General features: G+C 39.2%; 1 protein-coding gene across 5 annotated transcripts in view; it reads right to left on the reverse strand.

Moving 5' to 3' along the window:
- The window catches only part of KDM6A (lysine demethylase 6A), a 180,673-nt gene that overhangs the window by 25,555 nt on the left and 133,672 nt on the right, over positions 1-21,446 (reverse strand). For all 5 annotated transcript variants that reach the window (XM_081327938.1, XM_081327939.1, XM_081327936.1 and 2 more), the window contains 6 exons: positions 14,594-14,723; positions 13,834-13,939; positions 13,399-13,604; positions 8,454-8,518; positions 4,054-4,128; positions 2,579-2,727 (listed from right to left, as the gene is read on the reverse strand). In XM_081327938.1, the coding sequence (XP_081184064.1) occupies positions 2,579-2,727; positions 4,054-4,128; positions 8,454-8,518; positions 13,399-13,604; positions 13,834-13,939; positions 14,594-14,723 (731 nt within the window). The remainder of the gene's footprint in view (positions 1-2,578; positions 2,728-4,053; positions 4,129-8,453; positions 8,519-13,398; positions 13,605-13,833; positions 13,940-14,593; positions 14,724-21,446) is intronic.

A 21,446-nucleotide genomic window follows, 5' to 3' on the forward strand; every position in this document is an offset into this window, starting at 1 on the left:
CAGAAAATGAGCAACACGGCCAACTATCAGCTTAAAACCTTACATCCTCAGGTTCAGACCTTGTATCTGGCTTCCTATCTGTGCATCCCAACTGGGAGATGGTTGTTTGTCTGTGGGATGAGTGGCTGACATCTGTATTATTCAACTGACCTATATGGATTCTGCCGTTTCATCTTTGACCATGGTTCTTCTAACAACCATGCTACCTCTTTCTCCACTGCTCTTCTCCTTTTTTTCTTAGCTGTGGATGCACAAGTAGCTTACATTCTTTCTTTCTCTGGGTATGACAAATGGTAAGAGCCTAGAGGCAATAAAGTCTCTCCTCCAAGTTCAAGGGATCTGGAGGAAATTTCCAGAAAGTAAGTAGGAAATGGAAAAGCTCCAATACATAAAAATATTAATATTCTAGGCCACGGTGTCAAACTTGCCACATTACATGACATGTCATGACATATTTGACTTTTTTTTCCTGGGAGCTGGGGTGGGTGCGGCCTCCATATGATGTAACTGGCCCATGGGCCGGCAGTTTGACACCCCTCTTCTAGGCAGTGTATAATAAAACCTAATATAATAAATTTATAGAGGATGACCACATTTCCAAACCAAAACTAATGACAACAACTGTATACCTGGTTACCCAGTATAGATCATCAAAAAGCTGTTTAACATTTTAATGCCTTCTTGAATCCCAAGAATGAAGATGGAAGGTGGAACAGTGTATTCTATAGCGTAGAAACACAGAGAAGGTCTTCCATTTGATCCATGCCTCATCTCCTCTTGTGATGGCGGAATCTTAAGTTGGCCTTCTGCATGAATTCTCAGAAAACAGTGTGATGTTGGAAAAGGTAGCCTCTAATGTCTGTCTCTTCTCAAGAACAGCCAGGCAGAAGGGGAAGATTTCTATCCCACATCTTGTCATGCATAATCCCTCCAAAGTCTTAAAACTCTCTCCAAGTTTTTTTTAAATGTGGGTGGATATGGAACAATACCTCTGTGTCTGGTGCCAAAACTTAACTCATATAAACTAATGGGATCAGAGCTAGCACTGACTGATGAGGAAAGAAACCTTGGAGAATAGTAAACTGTTCCAATGAAGATGCCAACATGGTGTGCATCCACTGTAGAAAAGGCCAAAAGCACATTAGGAATAATAGGAAATGGTACTGAAAAATCAATAGTCCTATGGGATCTGGAACGCTGCAGTTTTCACTTCTGCACCTCAGAAAGGATAGAGGGGAGATAAAGAAGCTTCAGAGGGGGGCTAAGAGGATCAAGGTATTGGAATAACTTCACTGTTAGGTAAGGTTGCAACATTTGGACCTTTTTAATCTAAAAATGAGGCAAATGAATGGGGACGTAACGTAAGTATAAAATTATGCAGTGTAATTTAGCAATCTTCAAATTTAAGATACCTGAGGATCCATTTGAAATCATATAGAAGTTATTAATAAATATCTATGGAGATTCTCAGTCATCCAGGTCATGGTTGTCCCAAAGGTGCTTTTTCAAGAGGCAACTGGACTTTGTTGTTTTTCTTTGAAGACCTTTCGCTTCTCATCCAAGAAGCTGAAGAAGCTTCTTGGATGAGAAGCGAAAGGTCTTCAAAGAAAAACAACAAAGTCCAGTTGCCTATTGAAAAAAGCATCTTTGGGTCATGAATAAATACATTTCACAGAATACATTTATTTGGACAAAATGTTACAATTAATGTTGTAGTAATACATTTATAAATACATTTACCGGTATATGATTTAAACAGAAGCTCTCATATTGAGCCCCTGGAATATTTTTATGGATCTGGGTTCTGGAAAATAGTTTGAATATTTTGGGTGTAGGTTAGAGTTCCCCAATGTTTTCGGCTTTGAAGACCAGTGGGGGGGGGGGAGAAGGGAGAGGGGATGGCTCTGTATGAGTGGCTGGCAAGAAGATGCATGCAGCTCTATTTGTGCGAGGGATGTGCACGCATGTCTGCGCTCACTTAAATGGAGTGCGCTCGCTTGCCCGTTGCTCACACAAGTGAGCATGCATGAACTCTCTAGTCATTTCTGCAAACTCCTCATGGCTCACCATTGAGCCGCAGCCTACAGGTTGGGGACCCCTGGTGTAAGTAAAGTAAAGTAAAGTAAACAAAGAGAAGCTATTTTCTTCTTCCCAAAATACCAGAAAAAGAGGTTACCCAGTGAAAAAGAAACTTGAAAGACTTAGACAGAAAAAAGGACTTTTGTTTCTTTTACGCAAAGCAAAATTCAACTTTGGAAGTCAGTTCCAGAAGATGCTACCAAGTTGGCTTACTTCAAAAAAAATGTTGGGCCAATTCATGGAAGTTATGGGAATCAATGGTTAGTAGCCTTAATGGCAGTGTAACTGACTCTGATAGACATATATGGGCTAAGAGCTAAATCCAGAAGAGCACTGCTTATGCCATGAAGTCTGGTCATAAAGACATGTCTATAGCTACTCAAATTCCCCTTCTAGTGTTACTGCAACCAAATGTTTCTCTGAAGTGAAGCAAAAATCCATTCTACTAATGTTTTCTCCTCCAACCTCTGAAATGAAGCATGTACTTTGTATAACCTACCTGATGTTCTGCTGCCTGGGACTTTCATATACAACTGAACAGTATTCATTCCCAAGATGGCATGACCAACATGACTAAGAAGGTTTCCTGCTGATACTACTCGCACAAAAGCAGGAAGCTTTGTAAGTTCATGTAGCTGTAGCTTCCACCTGTTACAAAATAGCAAATGAACTGATTATATAATATTTTGGGGAACACAAAGCATTTTTCTTCCCTGAAAAGTTTTTAATAACTGTATATAATTACAGTAAAAATCTAAGGGCACCTTAACATACCAATTGAAGCCCACTGGAAAACTAACAGCAACCAAGTGTAATAATGACATTTGAAAGGGAGAGTGACATAGGTGTGTGAAAGAGAAAATTATTAAGTTGTATTAAAGCAACTTGTCCAGAATAGGTATTCAAAATGAGCATACAATTCAGACACACATAAATCCAATTTTAATCAATAATTATTACTTCTCTTAAATTATCATCTATCTATAATAACCCTACAAAGATGAGCATCAATGTCCCTTCAGTCTCTCAGTTGAGAGGTAATATTTAGACCTTTCACCTTTAATCTTAATCTGCAAAAATGCATGACTTTCACGATAACATTAGTCTATTCCAGAGGGGAAGTATTTATTCTTCAGAATGCTAGGGCAGGGTTTCCCAACCCCCAGTCCATGCACCGGCAGCGGACTGCGGCAAGCCAGAAACTGGTCCACACAAGCAAATGAAGCCCAATCTGCAGGATGCAGGCAGCACGAGAAACCATAGCCCCTCTGGTGTACGGAAAACCCTGTCTCCAAGGTATTGGTCTCTGGTGCCCAAAAGGTTGGGGGTCTCTGTGTTAGGATATTGATGGTGTATGTAAATTGTCCTGATAAATATTAATATATAAATTGTCCTGATAAGTATGAAAATATTACCCACAATGGATAATCAGATAATTTGAGATACTAATCAATGTGGCTAGTAGCTTGGTGTTCTCTGAAAAATGTATTTCTTGAATGCTCTGGAAACCTTACTTTAGTTTAGGTGGGATATAATTTTAAATAAATGTCATTGATTAAGAAAATGATTTGAGTGAATAAAGGCGTTATTTTAAAGGAAAATCAGTAATATCTCATTTATACACTGATGGGGAAAATATTTGAATTGAATTTCTCTTAAGAAAAGAACAGATCTATTCGTTCCAGATTCTTTACATATGCACGCAAAAAAATCCAACTTTTTTTTAACTAAACTGTCTTATGTTGAGTGGTATGTAATTGTAGCAGAATTTGGAACATTAGAATATTAGAAACAAAGTTATGTACAAAATGGGCTGTGGTTTAATTAATGAGATTTTTTTTTCAAGTATGCTAACAGCCACCACTATTATCATAATGCCTAAAATAATGAAGCCAAATATACTTGGGAATACAATCTAAGAAAAAATGGTAACAAAAGGAAAGACTTTAATATTGTATATGTGACTTTACTTACTTCTTGTCATCTGATAAATCAACGTTGGTCCCAAATTTGATAGTTTTAAAAGGTCCCCTTTTCCTCTTCCCAGAACTGTAAATTAAAAGACAAGACACTAATAAATATATTTAGTTTTTTATTTTAAAAGATTTTAAATAGATTATTTTACAATCTTTTAGTTTTTAATAATTTATTTAGGGCATTGAATCAGACAAAGAATGCAATCAGGCAATGCATTAAAACACAGATTACGTATTTTAGCAACCCCCCTCCCCCATACACATAAATTTAAAGTGGCTTAAGTGTTTATCAAGTTATTGATAATGAATAGATCTTGGTTTCGTTAAGTGAAATAAACATATACTTATACCTCTACCACAGGGGTGTCAAACTCAACCCTGACAAGACTGAGTGGCTGTGCGTACCGGCATCTCAGGAAATTCAGAACATTCCATCTCTTTCTATGGGGGGTGAGTCATTACCCCCCGTAGATAGGGCCCGCAACTTGGGAGTCCTCCTAGACTCACAGCTTTCTTTAGAAGATCATATAGTAACTGTGACTAGGGGGGCCTTCGCCCAGGTTCGCCTGGTGCGCCAGTTGCGGCCCTATCTAGACCGGGATGCCTTGCGTACGGTCACTCATGCGCTCGTGACCTCTCGATTAGACTACTGCAACGCTCTCTACATGGGGCTGCCCTTGAGGACCACTTGGAGGCTCCAACTGGTGCAGAATGCAGCCGCGAGAGTCGTGTTGGGGGTCTCCCGATACTCCCATGTTACACCTTTGCTCTGTGAGTTGCATCGGCTTCCAGTTGTCTTCCGGGTGAGATTCAAGGTGCTGGTAATGACCTTTAAAGCCCTACATGGCATGGGTCCGGAGTACCTTAGGGAGCACCTGCGGCCGGCATCAACTTCCCTCCGCCCAGTGCGCTCCCACAGAGAGGGCCTCCTCAGGGTGCCACCGGTCAGACAATGCCGTCTGGTGGCCCCCAGGGGGAGGGCCTTCTCTGTGGGTGTGCCGGATCTGTGGAACCGCTTACCGGTTGAGCTCCGGATGGCGCCCGACCTTCACTCCTTCCGACGTGATCTAAAGACCTATTTGTTTGAACAAGCCGGCCTGGTCTGATGGGTTTGGGTTTTATTATTGCTTTTAATGTATTGTAATTTATTGTTGTATTGCATTGGGCATTATGTTTAATCTTTTCTTAATTTTTGTATTTTTGTATTTTAGCATTTATTGCCTTGTTCACCGCCCTGAGTCCTTCGGGAGAAGGGCGGTATACAAATAAAATTATTATTATTATTATTATTATTATTATTATTATTATTATTATTATTATTATTATTATTATTATTATTATTATTATTATTATTATTATTATTATTATTAAACTGCTGGTCCGCAGGCTGCATGCGTCATGTGGAAGCTGTGTCCACCCCATTGCCGGCAATGGCAAAACTGTCCCGATAAGTTTTGCAACGTTACATGACATCTGAGTTTGACGTCTGCTCTACCAGATCAGCAGCTACACTGTTATGAAGCATTTATTCATGCTACAATTAACTCCAAGCTTAAAATTTGTATATATTTGATCTAAAGGTGCAGTGTGGTCCAGTGGTTAAGGCTCCTGGCAAGAACTTAGGAGACTTTGAATTTCTAGCCCCATTTTAGGTTTGAAAGTTGGATGGGTGATTCTGGGCCGGTCACTCTCTCTCATTTTTGGTTGTATCAATAGATACAGTAATGCTTAAAAGTTGGAGCACCCTTTTGAATTTTCAGTATTTCAACATAAATCATGATCTAAAACATACGATTCAGTACTACCCTGCACACAATTGTTGTTCAGTGTTCTCTTGAGGGTACTCTTACAAACACTGACATTTGCTAATACAAATGAAATCTTTAACTTCTTAGACATTCACCTGCACTTTTTTGAGATGTCCTAGAGCAGACATGTCAAACTCACGACGTCACATGACGATGCGCGATGTATTGGAACTTTTCCCCATTGCCGGCAATGGGGTGGGTGCGGTTTCGTCATGACGCATCCGGCTTGTGGGCCGGCAGTTTGACACCCCTGTCCTTGAGTGTTATACACCTAGCTCTTAGTGTGCTCTAGGTTGAACTGTCCTGGAGAGGGTAGCAATGGTGTTGAATTACCTCCACAATCTGTCTGACAGTGGATTTTGGGAGTGCAAACTCATTGAAAAAGTTTTTAACCTTTTCCAGCATGATAAGCATCAACAAATCTCCTTTCTTGGAACCATGATACAGTTCTATATGCCTGTATTATGAAGACCAGACTTTGATAGTAAGCACACAGAATTCTGTTCTTTAAATAAGGCAGGTTCTCTCACATTCACATCTGATTATTATCCCATTGATTAAAACACTTGTCCATATTTTCCCCTTCAAATGAACTGATCCTAGTGCACTTTTACACACAAATATTACTTTTGGATCATTTTCTTCAAGAAACAAATGAACAATTAAGAGCCTTGGTGGAGCAGTGGGCTAATGCCTCCCTAAGTAACACCAGCTGCCTGCAATTAGTGCAGGTTCGAGTCCCACCAGGCTCAAGGTTGACTCAGCCTTCCATCCTTCCGAGGTAGGTAAAATGAGGACCCAGATTGTTGGGGGCAATAAGCTGACTTTGTAAAAATGCCGCTGGGGGGGGGGGGCGAAAGCCCTAATAAGCAGGCATATACATAGAATGAAGGCTATTGCTAAGCACATTGATTTGTGCTTCTTAGATTGTAAGCCGCCCTGAGTCTTCGGAGAAGGGCGGGATATAAATGGGATTAAAAAAATATTATATTTTTAACTAGGTTCTCTTTATCTAGTTTTAGGACATGTAGAGAACAAATCATATATATGCATTAATACTGAAAACTTAAATGGACTCAACAAACTTTTCAGCATCATTGTATATACTTTGGAAATCAATGGGAAGTAATAACTTTATAGTCTATTGGTAAGACAGCACTTTAAAACTTATTGAAACAGGTTGAGATGGCAATGAAAATAAAAATTAAATCTGGTCAAGAGAGATTCATACTGTTGGGAATATTTAATCTGAGGCAAAATGCAACAACTACCATTCATTCAGCAATTGTTTGAATGAATGGTACTTACAACTGGTCCTTGAAGTTTTGGCCACCACAGCATCTCTGGGGTCATGTGATCTTCAGATCTTTTACAGATTTTTTTAAAAAAATTAACAGCTGATAGTATGGAATACAAAGTTTGCTCTCTTCAAAGTATACTAGCATTATAATTTTGAAATAAAATTGTCTGTCTCCTGTAATTAGTTGATTTCTATTGTAATCAATACCTTCAAAGATTTAATTCTAATTGCTCAGGTACAGTATGCTACATTGATGTAGTCAACAACTAATTGGTTTTGCATTTAAACAGTATGCATTTGAAATTCTATAATTCACCCACATATGTACAAATCATATCTAAACTACATACAATTACCTGTTTAAATAGAAATACATATTAAACTCAAAACTGAATACACCAGTATTTAACACACCAGTGAGTGCAGTTATCTATGTAAAGTACATTTGATTTGTACACAGATTTCCTCTGTGAGAGAGATGGCGGTTTCTAAATAAATAAATGCAAATAAGTAAATAAATATTTTATACCCTACCCATCTCTTTATAAAGAAGCTGAAGTTGAACTCTAAAGCTCATCACGTTATGAATGTGGAATATTAATTAATAATAGATAACTCTAGAATATTCATTTATTACAAGTGAACGTCTGTGGAGATTCTCAATCATCCAGGTCATTATTGTCCCAAAGACGCTTTTTCAAAAGGCAACTGGACTTTCTTGGTTTTCTTCATTGAAAACGTTTCACTTCTCATCCAAAAAGCTTATTCAGTTCTAACTGAATGGACTAACTTTTTCCCTTCCATTCCCACCATTCGATTAGGAAAAAACAAGAAAGTCCAGTTGCCTTTTGGAAAAGCACCTTTGGAACAACCACAAGTGAATATTTTTATAATTCTAATCTAATCAATTTATGACAATCCTGTAATTTAACTTTGGAACCTTATTTAACTGTGAAATTCCAGAGATTATTTTTTTAAGCTCAACAAATATTTTTTTCTGTCTTTAACCAGGTTTAAAACATTTCTGAGGCACTGCCTGCCCAAACTGTTTCACTGAAAACTTTCTTTTTTCTACATGACCCCAGCCTAATGAAAACTATTTTATATACTTGAGTGCATTTACAGTACGTTTTAGCAACATGATCACATACAAAAGAAACAGAATATACAATATACAATAACCGCCCTGGGTCCTATGGGAGAAGGGCGGTATATAAGTCTAAATAATAAATAATAAATAAAGAAAATTAATATGACAGGTGAAAGAAATTAAACATTCTATATACTTACTTATCAGAAGATGTTGACTCACTATCTGAATGGTCCTTATGATGAGTCTTTTTTTCATTTTCCTCCTGCAAACGTCATATAATTTAATACAATTGTTATAGTCTATCATAAATATACAGTATATGTGCAATGTGAAGTGCCTATAAATATTTCTAAGATAAACATATTCAATTATTCATGGACTAGCTTTCAGTGTAATTATTCTTTAAGATAATTATCTCTCTTTATAAGCTTACCGTCGATGTTTGTTCTTTAAAACATCAACCGTGATGTTATACAGACTATAAAGAGATATATTACAATTCTATATAATTATACACACACACACAAGTCACTCAATCTTGCCAGAGTTGAGCCAAAGCCTATTCTCCCTTTTCTAAACCCTCGTTGCCTCCAAGCATCGGGAAGCATCACCTCGTCAGCCCAGGGTGGAGATGTACAACTGATTATCATTAGCATACTGATGATACTGCACTCCATGCCAGTGGATGACTTCATCCAACAGCTTTGTGTAGATGTTAAACAGAACTGGGGAGACTGTACCAAGGAAAGGCCTCAATCTCAATCTCTCCCTTCTGACCAGCAATGAGTGAACCCAAAATCAAGGAGAGGAAACCACTGTAACAGTGTAGCTGTGGGGGAATTGTACTGTACTGAGTTGCAGAGAGAGAAGTGAAGAGACAAATCAATACTGAATTGTTAGTATACAGGAAGAGGCCCAGAGAAGGTCTTCTGTAATTCTTCACAACATTTGTCTGATAGATATGCAGTGTACTTTAATCTGACAAGATTCTTATTTATACGCAAAAAAGCAATAAAAAACCTGTTTTGAGCAATTTGTCCCGCTGTGCTTAGTTTCCCCATGCCATACAGTGCCTCCCACTCCTAATCCTTAGCTGGCCCAGAATGATATTATGTTCAAAGACCAGTGATGATCTCTTAAGCAGGGGGTGGGCAATTGCCTCCTTCAAGGCAGACAGAACTGTCCTCTCTCACAGAGAACCATTTACCACCACATAGGCTCAACCACCTGCTATCTCCAAGCAGACCTTAATCGACCAGAAAGAATGGGGACTTAAAACATAGGTGACCAAACTCACAGCTCCACTTCATCAGGTTCAAGTTCTTCCAAGCAATACCATACCTCAGGCAACTTCTTGATACTACAGAGCTGAATTCCAACTTTTAAGAAATCCGAGCAACTTTATCTGTCAGGTGCCTAGAATAATCTTCAGCATGGCAAGAGTTCCTGGGACTCCCCCTTACAAAGAAGGGACCAGGTCACTGTAAACAGGGTCATTGGCTGGCTCTCTATGGATGCAATAAGGGCAGAAAATTAAATAGATTTTGTTGCCCTTATCAACACAAGTAATCCTTAAGGAAGATTCTTACCCATGCTTGTTTGGATTCACTATTTGTTTTCCTCCAGTGGGTACCTCTTATGCCATTTCATCATCTGAACCACCTATGAAAACCACAGAACCCTCCATAATCCATGAGCATAGAGATGATGCACAGACTTGATCTGGTCCAAGATTGCTCTCTCACTCCAGGAGACAACACAGACCTCAGTTGAACTGTGTACCAAAGCACAATCCTATGCTCCCTGTGAAACTGAATGGGGTCCATCAAATGCTTAAGGCACACTGTTTAAATAGATCTTGCCTCTATTCAAGGAGGTGCACCACCAGAGAACCTTAGAGCTTGCAGGGAGCTATTGGTACATGGCAAGGGACTGCTGGAAACATTCCCCAACTGCAAACCACATTGCCACAGCCCAAGATAAAAACTAAGCCTAAAATAGGGCCTTCTCTGTAAGCTGAGCCAAAGATGATTGGCTGAGATCCATGACCGCCAGGAACATTTGATCTGCCTTGGAGTCTATACCCAAGAACAGCAGGCCCAAGTCCCTAGAATCATAAATCTGCAGAACTCCACTGCCAACTCAGGTTACTGTGCAGCAGAGAGGGTGGTACACAACCAACAGTTTCTTCTGATCCCAACAGCCTAACTTCACAAACAGGGCTTCATACCTAGCAATTTCTAGAGAGGCACCCTGAAAGCGACTAAGATTTCCCAGACCTCGGCCCCAACCCTGAGTTCATGGATGACGCCACACAAGAGACGCAGCTGGGCAAATCTCAAAGAGGGGAACCTCCTCCACCAGGCCCAGCCAACAGGTTTGAATAATGCAAACAAAGTCAGCCTTCTCGCCCACAATTTAATTGTGGATGAGGAAAGTCTTATTATAGGCTAACTCTATATTAAGTAGTAGCAGCTGGGTGATTACCAGGCTTTGGGACAGAGCATGGTGAATGGAAGGGAATATCAATACTAAAGCTTGAGGCCACCATCCATGCAATTTCCACCCTCCATTTCCTTTCTGTCTATTGCCTGCATCTTCCCCCCTGATCACGCCAGACTCCCTCAGCCCAAACTGCTTCATCCCCAAGCCAGAGGACCCCAACGTTCTAATCCACCTTTAAGGGCTGACCAGTACTGGGAGGCCTTCTGCCTTCCCCTGAGCATCTCTTAGTTTAGGCTATCGCATCTCCCTTTCCATCTGCCATATGTCAAGCAATAAATTACTCCACACAACCTGCCCTGCTCTCACCTGGGATAGAAGAGCCATAGCCTAGAAGGCAAGGTTAACACAGAATAATACATCTCTGCAACCCTGCTGTTACACAGGGGAAAACAGTAACAGTAGCCCAGAGGACATCCCCAATTCCTAACATTGTCAGAGTCACAAACTCTTCAAATGGCACTGGGAGAGACAGATCCAAACATTAGATGAAAAATTGCTTCAGCTGGCTGGCGAGTTATATGCAATTGGGAGAAAAGGTGAAGCTATCCAATGACTGCTGTTCTAATTGGCTAGTCTGAACACGGGCCAGTGTCCCTCAAAAGCCTCCTGCCTGCTCCTGCTGCCATCCCATGGCAAATCCAGAGACTAGCATTATCAGAAAACACAGGCATAGCCTCATCAGGCATAGCCTCATCCAACAGCCCAAAAGTCTGATCACAGATCTGTCTTTGCTGCTACTGTTGCTAGCGTACCACAGTTTGCCATTTTCTCTAAAAATCATCAAGAGCTGAGTAGCTCAGCCAAGGCCACAGCCAAAAACTGATATGCAATGTGCTGGAGAACCAACTCACCTGAGACTTCCCCTACCATTCTAGCCAATCCAGGTAAAAATAGCAGCTCTGAGCCTACAAATCCAGCCAACTCTCGATCTCCAAAATGCTAGGTAGCTCTGCCTCCCCGAGGCTTATCGGAGGATGCTGCATTGTTGCAGATGTCCTTAGCTTGGCCATCACAACCCCAGCTCCCCATCCTCATGCCCAGGATGAATGTAGGGTCTATACACCTAATTACAAACTATCCATGACAGTATTTTCTAACGCCATCTTTTTTATAGGGCCACAATATACTAGATCTCTTTACATTCTTTACTATTTTATTTATTATATTTCTATTCCACTTCCAAAACAAAAGCATACATTAAAACAATATAAAAATATATTCATTAAAAAGATAAAGAGGAAAGGAATACAAAAACAAAACAAAATGCTTATTCAGAAGTAATACACTGAAAACCCAAGCGAAGAGAAAGATTTTTCAAGAGCTGTAACAGTAAATTTATTTCAGGGAAGAAAACTTCCCAGAATGCAGATATCGTTACAGGAAGCCTTGCCTAAGACTATAGGTGGTCCTTGACTTATAACCGTAATTTGAGACTAGAATTCCACTATTAAGCAAGGTGGTTGTTAAGTAAGTTGCACCCGTTTCTACAACCATTTCCTCCATGGCTGTTAAGCAAATCATTGCAACTGTTCAGTGACTCACATGGTTGTTAAGTGAATCTGGCTTCTCCCATTGACTTTTTTTGGTCAGAAGCCAGCAGGGAAGATCACAAATGGCAATTCCATGATCCTGGAATGCTGCAAATGTCATAAATACATGAAAGTTGCCAAGCACCTGAATTTTGATCATGTGACCATGGGGATGCTGCAACAGTTGTAAGTCTGAGGACCAATCATAAGTCGCTTTTTTCAGTGCTGTTTTAACTTTGAATGGTTGCTAAAGGCATGGTTGTAAGTCATGGAGTTTCTGTTTAATGTGGCAATCAATCTTAGCAAATGCTGTAGATCAGGAGTCCCCAACCCCTGGGCTGCAGCCCACTACTGGGTCGTGGTTCATTCAGAACTGGGCCACGAAAGCAGTGAGCGAGCCTGCGCACAGCTCCACCTGTGCTCACAGCAGGCAGGCAAGCACAGGCAGCCTCATTTGTTTGAGTGGCCGGCTCATGTGGAACCATTCCCTTTCCCCCCCCTACAGCTGGTCCACAAAGCCTGGAGACTGCTGCAGTAGATCACTCCTCTGGTGATATCAGTGATTTATTGGGTGATCTATTTAGGGCTGCACATATTAAAAACAAAGGCCTGAACATGACATGGTAACTAACTAGCAATCATTAATCCACATCCCCTCATCTGAAATAATCAATTTCAACTTCATTTGTATTGGGGTTGCTCAACATTAAATTTAAATACGAGGCCACTTCTTCAAATAGGCTAAACTTTTTTTTTTAAAATTTTGAGTATTTCTGTTAAAGGCATTAAAGCAAACAGAATGCAGTGAAAAATATAACAACTATCAACATAAAATGTAAAAATAAAAACGCAAGCATGAAAATACAGAAAAATATCATGTTTAGAGTAAGTTCATTTTTATTTTAAGCTTAAAATATTTTATATGCTTGTACTTGTGCTTAACAAAGCACAACATATAGGTGCATTCTTTATTTTGCTTAAACGTTATTGTACATTATTGCATTCTAGTATTTTTTTGAAACTGTAAGCCTTTACAATTAATTTATATAAAATCTTCAACCACAAAAAAATTAATAACCTTCAGTCAATACAAAAATGGTCTACCTACCCTTAAGGATTCCTGGAATGAGGAGGCCTGGTATTGTGCATATTTAGCAATTGTAGACTGAGATTTGCTGCTTTCACAATGCCATGTTTTTTTTGTTCCAGTAGAATCCCAGTTTTCATCTGATGGTTGCAATAATTGTGTCCTTACTTCAACCAAGTGTTCATTATTAGCTTCTACCAAAGTTTTGGTAGAGAAGAGTCCCAGATCTAAGAAATAGGAAATGTGTTTAATAAAACAAAAAGCTTTCCTAATACAACAGCAGAAAAAGTTACAGACATTGCCAACAGAGATTACAAAAAATATTGCATTATTCCTAACCTAAGAAAATGCTGTTTTAAAATATAATAACAAGTCTCGTCACAATAATGTCTCTTTAGCAAATATTCATAAAAATATTCCTTTGCCCCAAATTTATTTTTTATTTATCAAACATACCTAATTTAAGAGCTCCAGCAAGGCCACGTATTACAGTAACAGGATTGTTTGGATTTGTACAAAATTGGTGTAAAGGTGGGAAGAAAGCATCACGCTTATTTTCCAGCTATAAAAATAGAATTTAACACTGTAATTCAAATATCATTGTTATTACAAAATATAAAACTGGATTTAGTCCTTTGATTATATTTCAAGGATAACTTCATGATATTAATGCATTAAAAAACAGTGCAACAATAATCTTCAAAGAAAATATAATCAGATGTTCAGAGGGCCTATAAAGTTTCATAATAATTCAACATATTGTGTATAGCTGGAATTTTTAAAGTGCCTAAGAAATAATAAATATTATTATACTTGGAAGAGTACAGAAATAACCCTATATGATAACTTTTATACAGAAATATCTATGCATAAGATAGGATATTTATAAGTATAATATTCCTTTTTACTGTAAATTTATTTCCCTAATTAATGTCTTTAAATAATGTGAATATGTAAGCTTTCCTGAAAGAAGTGTGGTAAATTTGTTTCTGTGTAGAATGTTTTCTCTTTTGAAATCTATTTGAAATGAAATACTGGGATGATAACGGAAATCTTATTGTTTTGGAAAATCTGAAATAAAGTAGCTCTCTGTATTAAATATACAATAAGCTGCAAGAATAACAGATAACTGAAAATATATCCAATACCATAAACTAGATTTTGTTTTTAATAGGCACTCTCATACTTTTTATAACCATCTCCAGACAATACGTACATAAATACTAGGTGTAGGTGGATTCAACTTATCCTTTGGCAAGGGAGGATATGGAGGTGGTGGTGGTTTTGGAGGAGGACATTTATCCAATAAAATGCTACTGTTTGATAGGCCGTTTTTCCCCAAATTCCTAAGAAACAAAATAGTTAAAACCTGATAAACACACAAAAATAAAGACCATGTATTAATTTGCACACAAACTGCAGATATCATTTTTCAGCTTGGAAAAATATATTCTTGATATATTTAATAAAGGGCTTCAATATTTGTTTAGTTAGAAAGGCATTCTTTATCCCTCCTTAGTTTGCAACATCAGACATAAAAGCTGAGAGCTACAAAGCAGAACAAAAACTAACAAAAAATAAATTGTGATTGTTTATAGAGAACATCCTTTTTATCTACATGTGTGAAAAAGTACAAATACCATGGATTTACACTTGTGAATAAAGGATGTCATGTCCAAGTCAATACCCTCATCTTAAGAAGCACTATTATAATTAAGGAGATACAATATTTTACATATTACATAAGGATAACACTATTAATGAAACAGGAACAACTGTCAACTTCAAATTATTCAACTTTAACTTTTAATATACTTTATGAAACTTGGAAAATATCTTGAAATATTTTAAGGAATACTATATTTTCATACGTAATAATTAAACTTTCCTGTTACATATAATTTAAAAAATGCCTACCAGATTCACTATCATAACTAGAGTTAACTGTGGAAGATGTTCTTCATTTTATACTTATTATTCTATACACCTGAAAATTGCCAAAGTTGGGAAACATTGTTCTAATAGAATCAATTTATTTCCTTATTTCAACATTTTCCAGTAAAACTTGCTTTGGAGTACACTGGAAGAATTCATGGATAATGTTCAGTTTCTCCTTCCACCGAAGGAAGCTGATGTAGTTTGCTATGATATGAACAAATAAAATCCAACTTTCTATTTTAAAAACTCAATAAACAAATCAATGTCAACAAACAACTTTGAATTAAGTTGGATTTTTCAGAGTATAGCTATCAATGGCCAATTGATTTTCTAGAGGCAAAATTAGGAGTCAAAGATTTCGGGTTACTCATTATTTGTACTCTATTAATGCACAACTCTAGAGATTTCCCTTGCCCAGACTGCCACAGCTTAATACAATATTGCATTATTGTTTTAAACTATGGCAATCTGGGCAAAGAATAACTAGCAGCTATATCAAGGCACTAGCCAACTATATTTTCCCCCCCTTAATCCTTTTTTTAGTAAAATACCTTTTTAGTAAAATACAAGAAAAATTATAGCACTCAGATTTTAGTAGCTGGCATATGACTGTGTACATCAAATATGGGTCTAATAGAAAAATACTATTAACCATTATTTAGCCCAATTCACAAGAAAAAGACCTACAAACTGGAAGTATACATGGCTTAATCTTTTTTGTGTAGCTCAAGAAACAGCATTGCTATATTCCAGTAGCAAACTGTTAAGAAACTGCATTTTGACAGTAAATATATTTAAAAAGGTAAGGTAAAGGTTCCCCCGCACATGCATGCTAGTCGTTTCCAACTCTAGGGGCCGGTGCTCATCTCCGTTTCAAAGCCGAAGAGCCAGCGCTTGTCCGAGGATGTCTCCGTGGTCATGTGGCCGCCATGACTAGACACCAAAGGCGCACGGAATGCTGTTACCTTCCCACCGGAGTGGTCCCTATTTTTCTACTTGCATTTTTACGTGCTTTCGAACTGCTAGGTTGGCAGAAGCTGGCACGAGTAACAGGCGCTCACTCTGTTACGCGGCACTCGGGATTCAATCCGCCAAACTGCCGACCTTCTGATCGACAAGCTCAGCGTCCTAACCCACTGAGCCACCGCGTCTCTTCAAAAAAGTATATTATGTTAAGCTTAATGCAGCAAAACAAAGTGAAATCCACAACTTTGTTTTCTGTGCTAGGGGCTTGCTGGAGAATCCCGGATTCTAATAAGGCACAATGAGAGGAACTCAAGAGAGAACATTTTCTGCAGAAGCTCCCTTCCTGTGGCATTCTTTCCCACCAGTTATAGAAACTTCACCCTAACTCCTGGAATTTATGAAGCTTTTAAAAACATGACTTTTAAATGCGTGTTTGGGGACTGAGATGAGAATAGATGATGTATTTGAGTTTGGATGCATTAAGTGTTTTGATGTAGTTTTTCTGTTTTATATCAGTTTTACAATGTTGAATTTTTGCTGATAGCATTTATTATTGAGAGAAGGTTTGGTGTAAAGGTAGTCCTTGTTTGGCGACCACAACTGTGACTGCTAACTCTGTTGTTAACAGAAGTGATCACTAAGTGAAACCACAACTTTCCTTATGATATGCTTCAGCTTTCCTGTGCTTTACAGATCTGCGAAGGTCATAAATGTGAGGATTGGTCATAAAGTAATTTTTTCATCATAACTGTGAACGGCCTCTAAACAAGAATTACCTGTAGTGCATAAGGTACCCTATAGAATATTAATGTTAGTCCTGCCTTGGACATGAAGGCAACTGGGCAACTTCGGGCTAATACTTTTTCTAGGAAATAGGTAATACCAAACCACCTCTGAATATATTATTATTATTATTATTAATCATCGCACAGTCAGCCAGATGTTCAGACTGGATTTGGCATTTTTGTCTACCTATCGAGTCCTTACCAAGGATAGGCAGATGTGGATGTTTGATGGTATTACAGATATCGTCGCAGGATGGAAGCAGTTCCTAGTAAGGCCGCCTTTTGCAATTGACAAATGGCGAATTTGTCAATGCCAATGGTGTTCAAGCGGTATTATTATTAAAATGGATTGTACGTTTTGCAGTACAGGTAATCCTTGACTTATAACCATTTGATTAATGACTGTTCAAAGTTACAACAGCATTTAAAAGGTGACTTATGACCAGTCCTCATACTTATGATCATATGCACTCATTTACAAAATTTAGACAACATCTTCACAGCTAGTTCATAATCACAGCATCAACGTTACTCTATTTCAGTAATGGATGCTAGAAGCTGAATAATTGTATTTCTCCATTTTGAGCAGCTATCATCCAGTTTCCAATCTTCCTTTTGTGAGGAAGGTTGTGGATCTTAAGGGAAATGAATTATTCAAAGCCATTTTTGTTGGGTTTCAGACTGGGGTGTTTTACGGAGATATGCTTGTCAATTATCTTTGGCCAGGCTAGGGTAGGGTGATGATGTATCCATCCTTTCAGTGCCGTTGATCAGACTATTGACTTGGCCCAAATGCAAGGGCTGAGAATGGGAAGAACTGTGCTGGAGTGTTTTACATCCTTTCCACAGTATTTGTTTCCAATCTGTGTTGATGGGAAGGGAGTGACTCTATCTGTGATCCCTCACTTGTGGGGAAAATTCTGGACTCAACTCCTCTCCTCTTTAATCTTTTAAGAAGAGACTGGACAATCATTTTTCTCCTATAGGGTTTCCTGCTTGAGCACAGAGTTGGACTAGAAGATCTCCAAGGTTCCTTTCAACTCTTGTTATTCTTTAACGTCTATATGAAACCATTGGGCGAGGACATCCATCAGTTCAGAACTCTGCATCTCAACCATGGTTTGCGCAGATGAACCTGTCCATATACTAACTCAGGTCTATAGCCTAGACACTATTCATGTCTGGCTAGGGAGGAACAAACTTTAGCCCAAGCCTGAGAAGACGGAATGGCTGTGGCTGTTTGGCCCCCTTGGATTGAGGATAATTTCATCACTGAATTATAATTCCATTATCTTTCATTGGTTTCACTTTCCTATTAGAGACTAATATACTATTGTTTTTGATGGGCAGGTCACAACAGTGATCAAGAGAGCCTCTGTATAACTTCATCTTGACTACTGCAATATGTTCTATATGGGACTGTCCTTGCAGATCATCTGGAAGATGTAGCTGGCTCAAAATGCAGCAGCATGAGCAGTAATGGGCACTCCCCCCCCTTTCCCCACATCTGTAGGGTTAAATTTTTGGATCACCAGATGTTGATCCATTGGTTGTGGCAGAAATTAACTGACCAGCTTGTCACCTGGCATTGTAAGTTGAGAGTGACTGGCCCAAAGTCACCTGGCTGACTTTCATGTGTTAAGGTGGGACCAGAATTCAGTCTCCTGGTTTCTACCTTGGTGCCTAAACCACTAAACTGGTTCTCAGTAATGGGCACTCTCATTATGTCCGTATGTCGTCACTGCTTCATAAGCTGCATTGGCTGCAAATTCACTTATGGATGCAATTGAAGGTGCTGGTTGTTACCTATAAAACCCTTCATGGTGTTATCCCAGCTTTCTGATGGACCATCTGCTTCCAGATTTCTGTCCACCGGGCAATATTCAGACAGACTGGGTGTGCTCCAGGTCCCCTCAATTAAACTTTGTCACCTTGTAGGGCTGAGGAAGCATCCCTTCTCTGTTGCTGCCCCTACTCTCTGGCACAGCTTCACCTGAGAGATATATGGGATGCCCACTCTCCTGGGTTGTTCCCAGGTCTTAGAGGTTTTGTTGGTAGATTTCTCTAGCTTGTAGAACTCAGCAACATAATACAATTGTATTTGTATAAGAAGTGGTATCTCAATTTCAACAATTTCACATTTAATATCCTTCAATAATTTATCAGTACCTATTTTTCTATTATTTCTCACTCCTACATGATTCATCACTTGCAATATTTGTTTACAGTAAATTCTTTTAATATACAGCACTCTACCCTGTACTCTACTGAGCTGTGCTCTTTAATGTAATTGTTCTGAAGAAATATATTCATACAAATAAATTTCTGTATTTATTTGCTATATTTCTATACTTCTCCACACTGACATTTTATACATTTAACCAGAAAACAAATTGTACAGTAAAATCTAAAATAAACTTAAATAGCTACAGAACAGAAATGAAATAAAATCAGATTCAATTGTGAAGAATTTATAAAACACTGACAGCTCTTTTTAATACAGAAATAAATACCTTTGGTGGGTAAAATATCAGAGCAGAATCCCAAAGCAATCCTTTACAGATAGTCTGTGGGTTATGACATATCATTCAGAGACCACTCAAAGTGGTGCTGAATGAATGCAATTTATGACCAGTCCTCACACTTCTGGCTATTGCATTGTCCCCACAATCATGATCTAGACACTCAGTACCTGGATCATGATTACATCACAGTAAACCATGGTCATATGACTGCAATTTCTGACGTTATATACCAACTTCCCACAAGTAAGGTTAATGGGGAAGCTGACAGGAAGTCAGAAGTCATAAACACATGAGGTCTTTGCTTAATGACTCACACGGTCCTTGGGTTATGATGCCAGAATTGCCAGACTATCAGAATTGTTGTCGCTAAGCAACAGAGGCAGTGATAGAGTACTATTCAAACATTCACAAGAATGAAATATAGTCAATGTTTTGGGGGGCTGCTACTAATTTTCAAACATTTTTTATGTGTTCACTATGTTCACCCATATTTATATTCATGAGTTCATTCCTTTCCGATTCACAACAGGGCTTTTATAGTAATGCTCTCACCGCCATATTCCCTCACTGTCATAAAGATGTTTAGAATAAAACAGAGAGAAAATTGAACTTGCCTATTGAAATATATTATTATTATTATTATTATTATTATTATTATTATTATTATTATTATTATTATTATTATTATTATTATTATTATTATTATTATTATTATTATTATTATTAAACGTATATACCGCCATTCTCCCGTAGGACTCAGGGCGGTTCACAAGGTTTTTAAAAACAATACAGCAAATTACAAAAATTAAAAACTATTAAAATGATTACATTAACCTTGAAATAAAAAACCCCAATTAAAATACAATTAAAACCCCAGTTAATACTCTCAGTCCAGGCCAGAAAGCTCAAAGAGCCAGGTCTTCAGGTCCCGGCGGAATGAGCGAAAGTCAGGGGCAGTCCTAAGCTCTACAGGCAGCTGGTTCCAAAGGGCCGGCGCACCCACAGAGAAGGCCCTCCCCCTGGGTATTGTCCGCCGGCAATCTTTTACCGGCGGTACCCTAAGAAGACCCTCCCTGTGGGAGCGCACAGGACGAAGGGAGCTTGATGCCGGCAGCAGGTGTTCCCTCAGATATCCCGGACTCTTGCCATTTAGGGCTTTATAGGTCATCACCAGCACCTTGAATCTCACCCGGAGGGCAACCGGAGGCCAATGCAGCTCACGGAGCAGAGGTGTTACGTGGGAGTATCGGGAAACCCCCATCACAACCCGAGTGGCTGCATTCTGCACCAGCTGAAGCCTCCAGGTGGTCCTCAAGGGCAGTCCCATGTAGAGAGTGTTGCAGTAGTCCAATCGGGAGGTCACGAGCGCATGAGTGACTGTGCGCAGGGCATCTCGGTCCAGGTAGGACCGCAACTGGTGTACCAGGCGAACCTGGGCAAAGGCCCCCCTGGTCACGGCTCCTATATGGTCTTCAAAACTGAGCCGCGAATCCAGGAGGACGCCCAAGTTGCGAGCCCTATCGACGGGGGGGTAACACCTCACCCCCCATCATTAAAGGTGGAATGGACTGGTTAGTCCAAGATGCCGGTATGCACAGCCACTCAGTCTTGGCGGGATTGAGACAAAGCCTGTTTCTCCCCATCCAAACCTGGACCGCCTCCAGGCAATGGGACATCACGGCGAGGGCATCACTGGGTTGGTTCGGGGTGGAGAAAAAAAGTTGGGTATCATTAGCGTACTGATGATACCCCACCCCAAAACCACGAATGATCTCGCCCAGCGGCTTCATATAGATGTTGAACAGGAGGGGAGAGAGAACCGACCCCTGAGGAACTCCACAAACAAGAGGCCTCG

Source organism: Vipera berus, assembly GCF_964194415.1.
Source record: "Vipera berus genome assembly, chromosome: 4".
Taxonomy (NCBI): Eukaryota; Metazoa; Chordata; class Lepidosauria; order Squamata; family Viperidae; genus Vipera; species Vipera berus.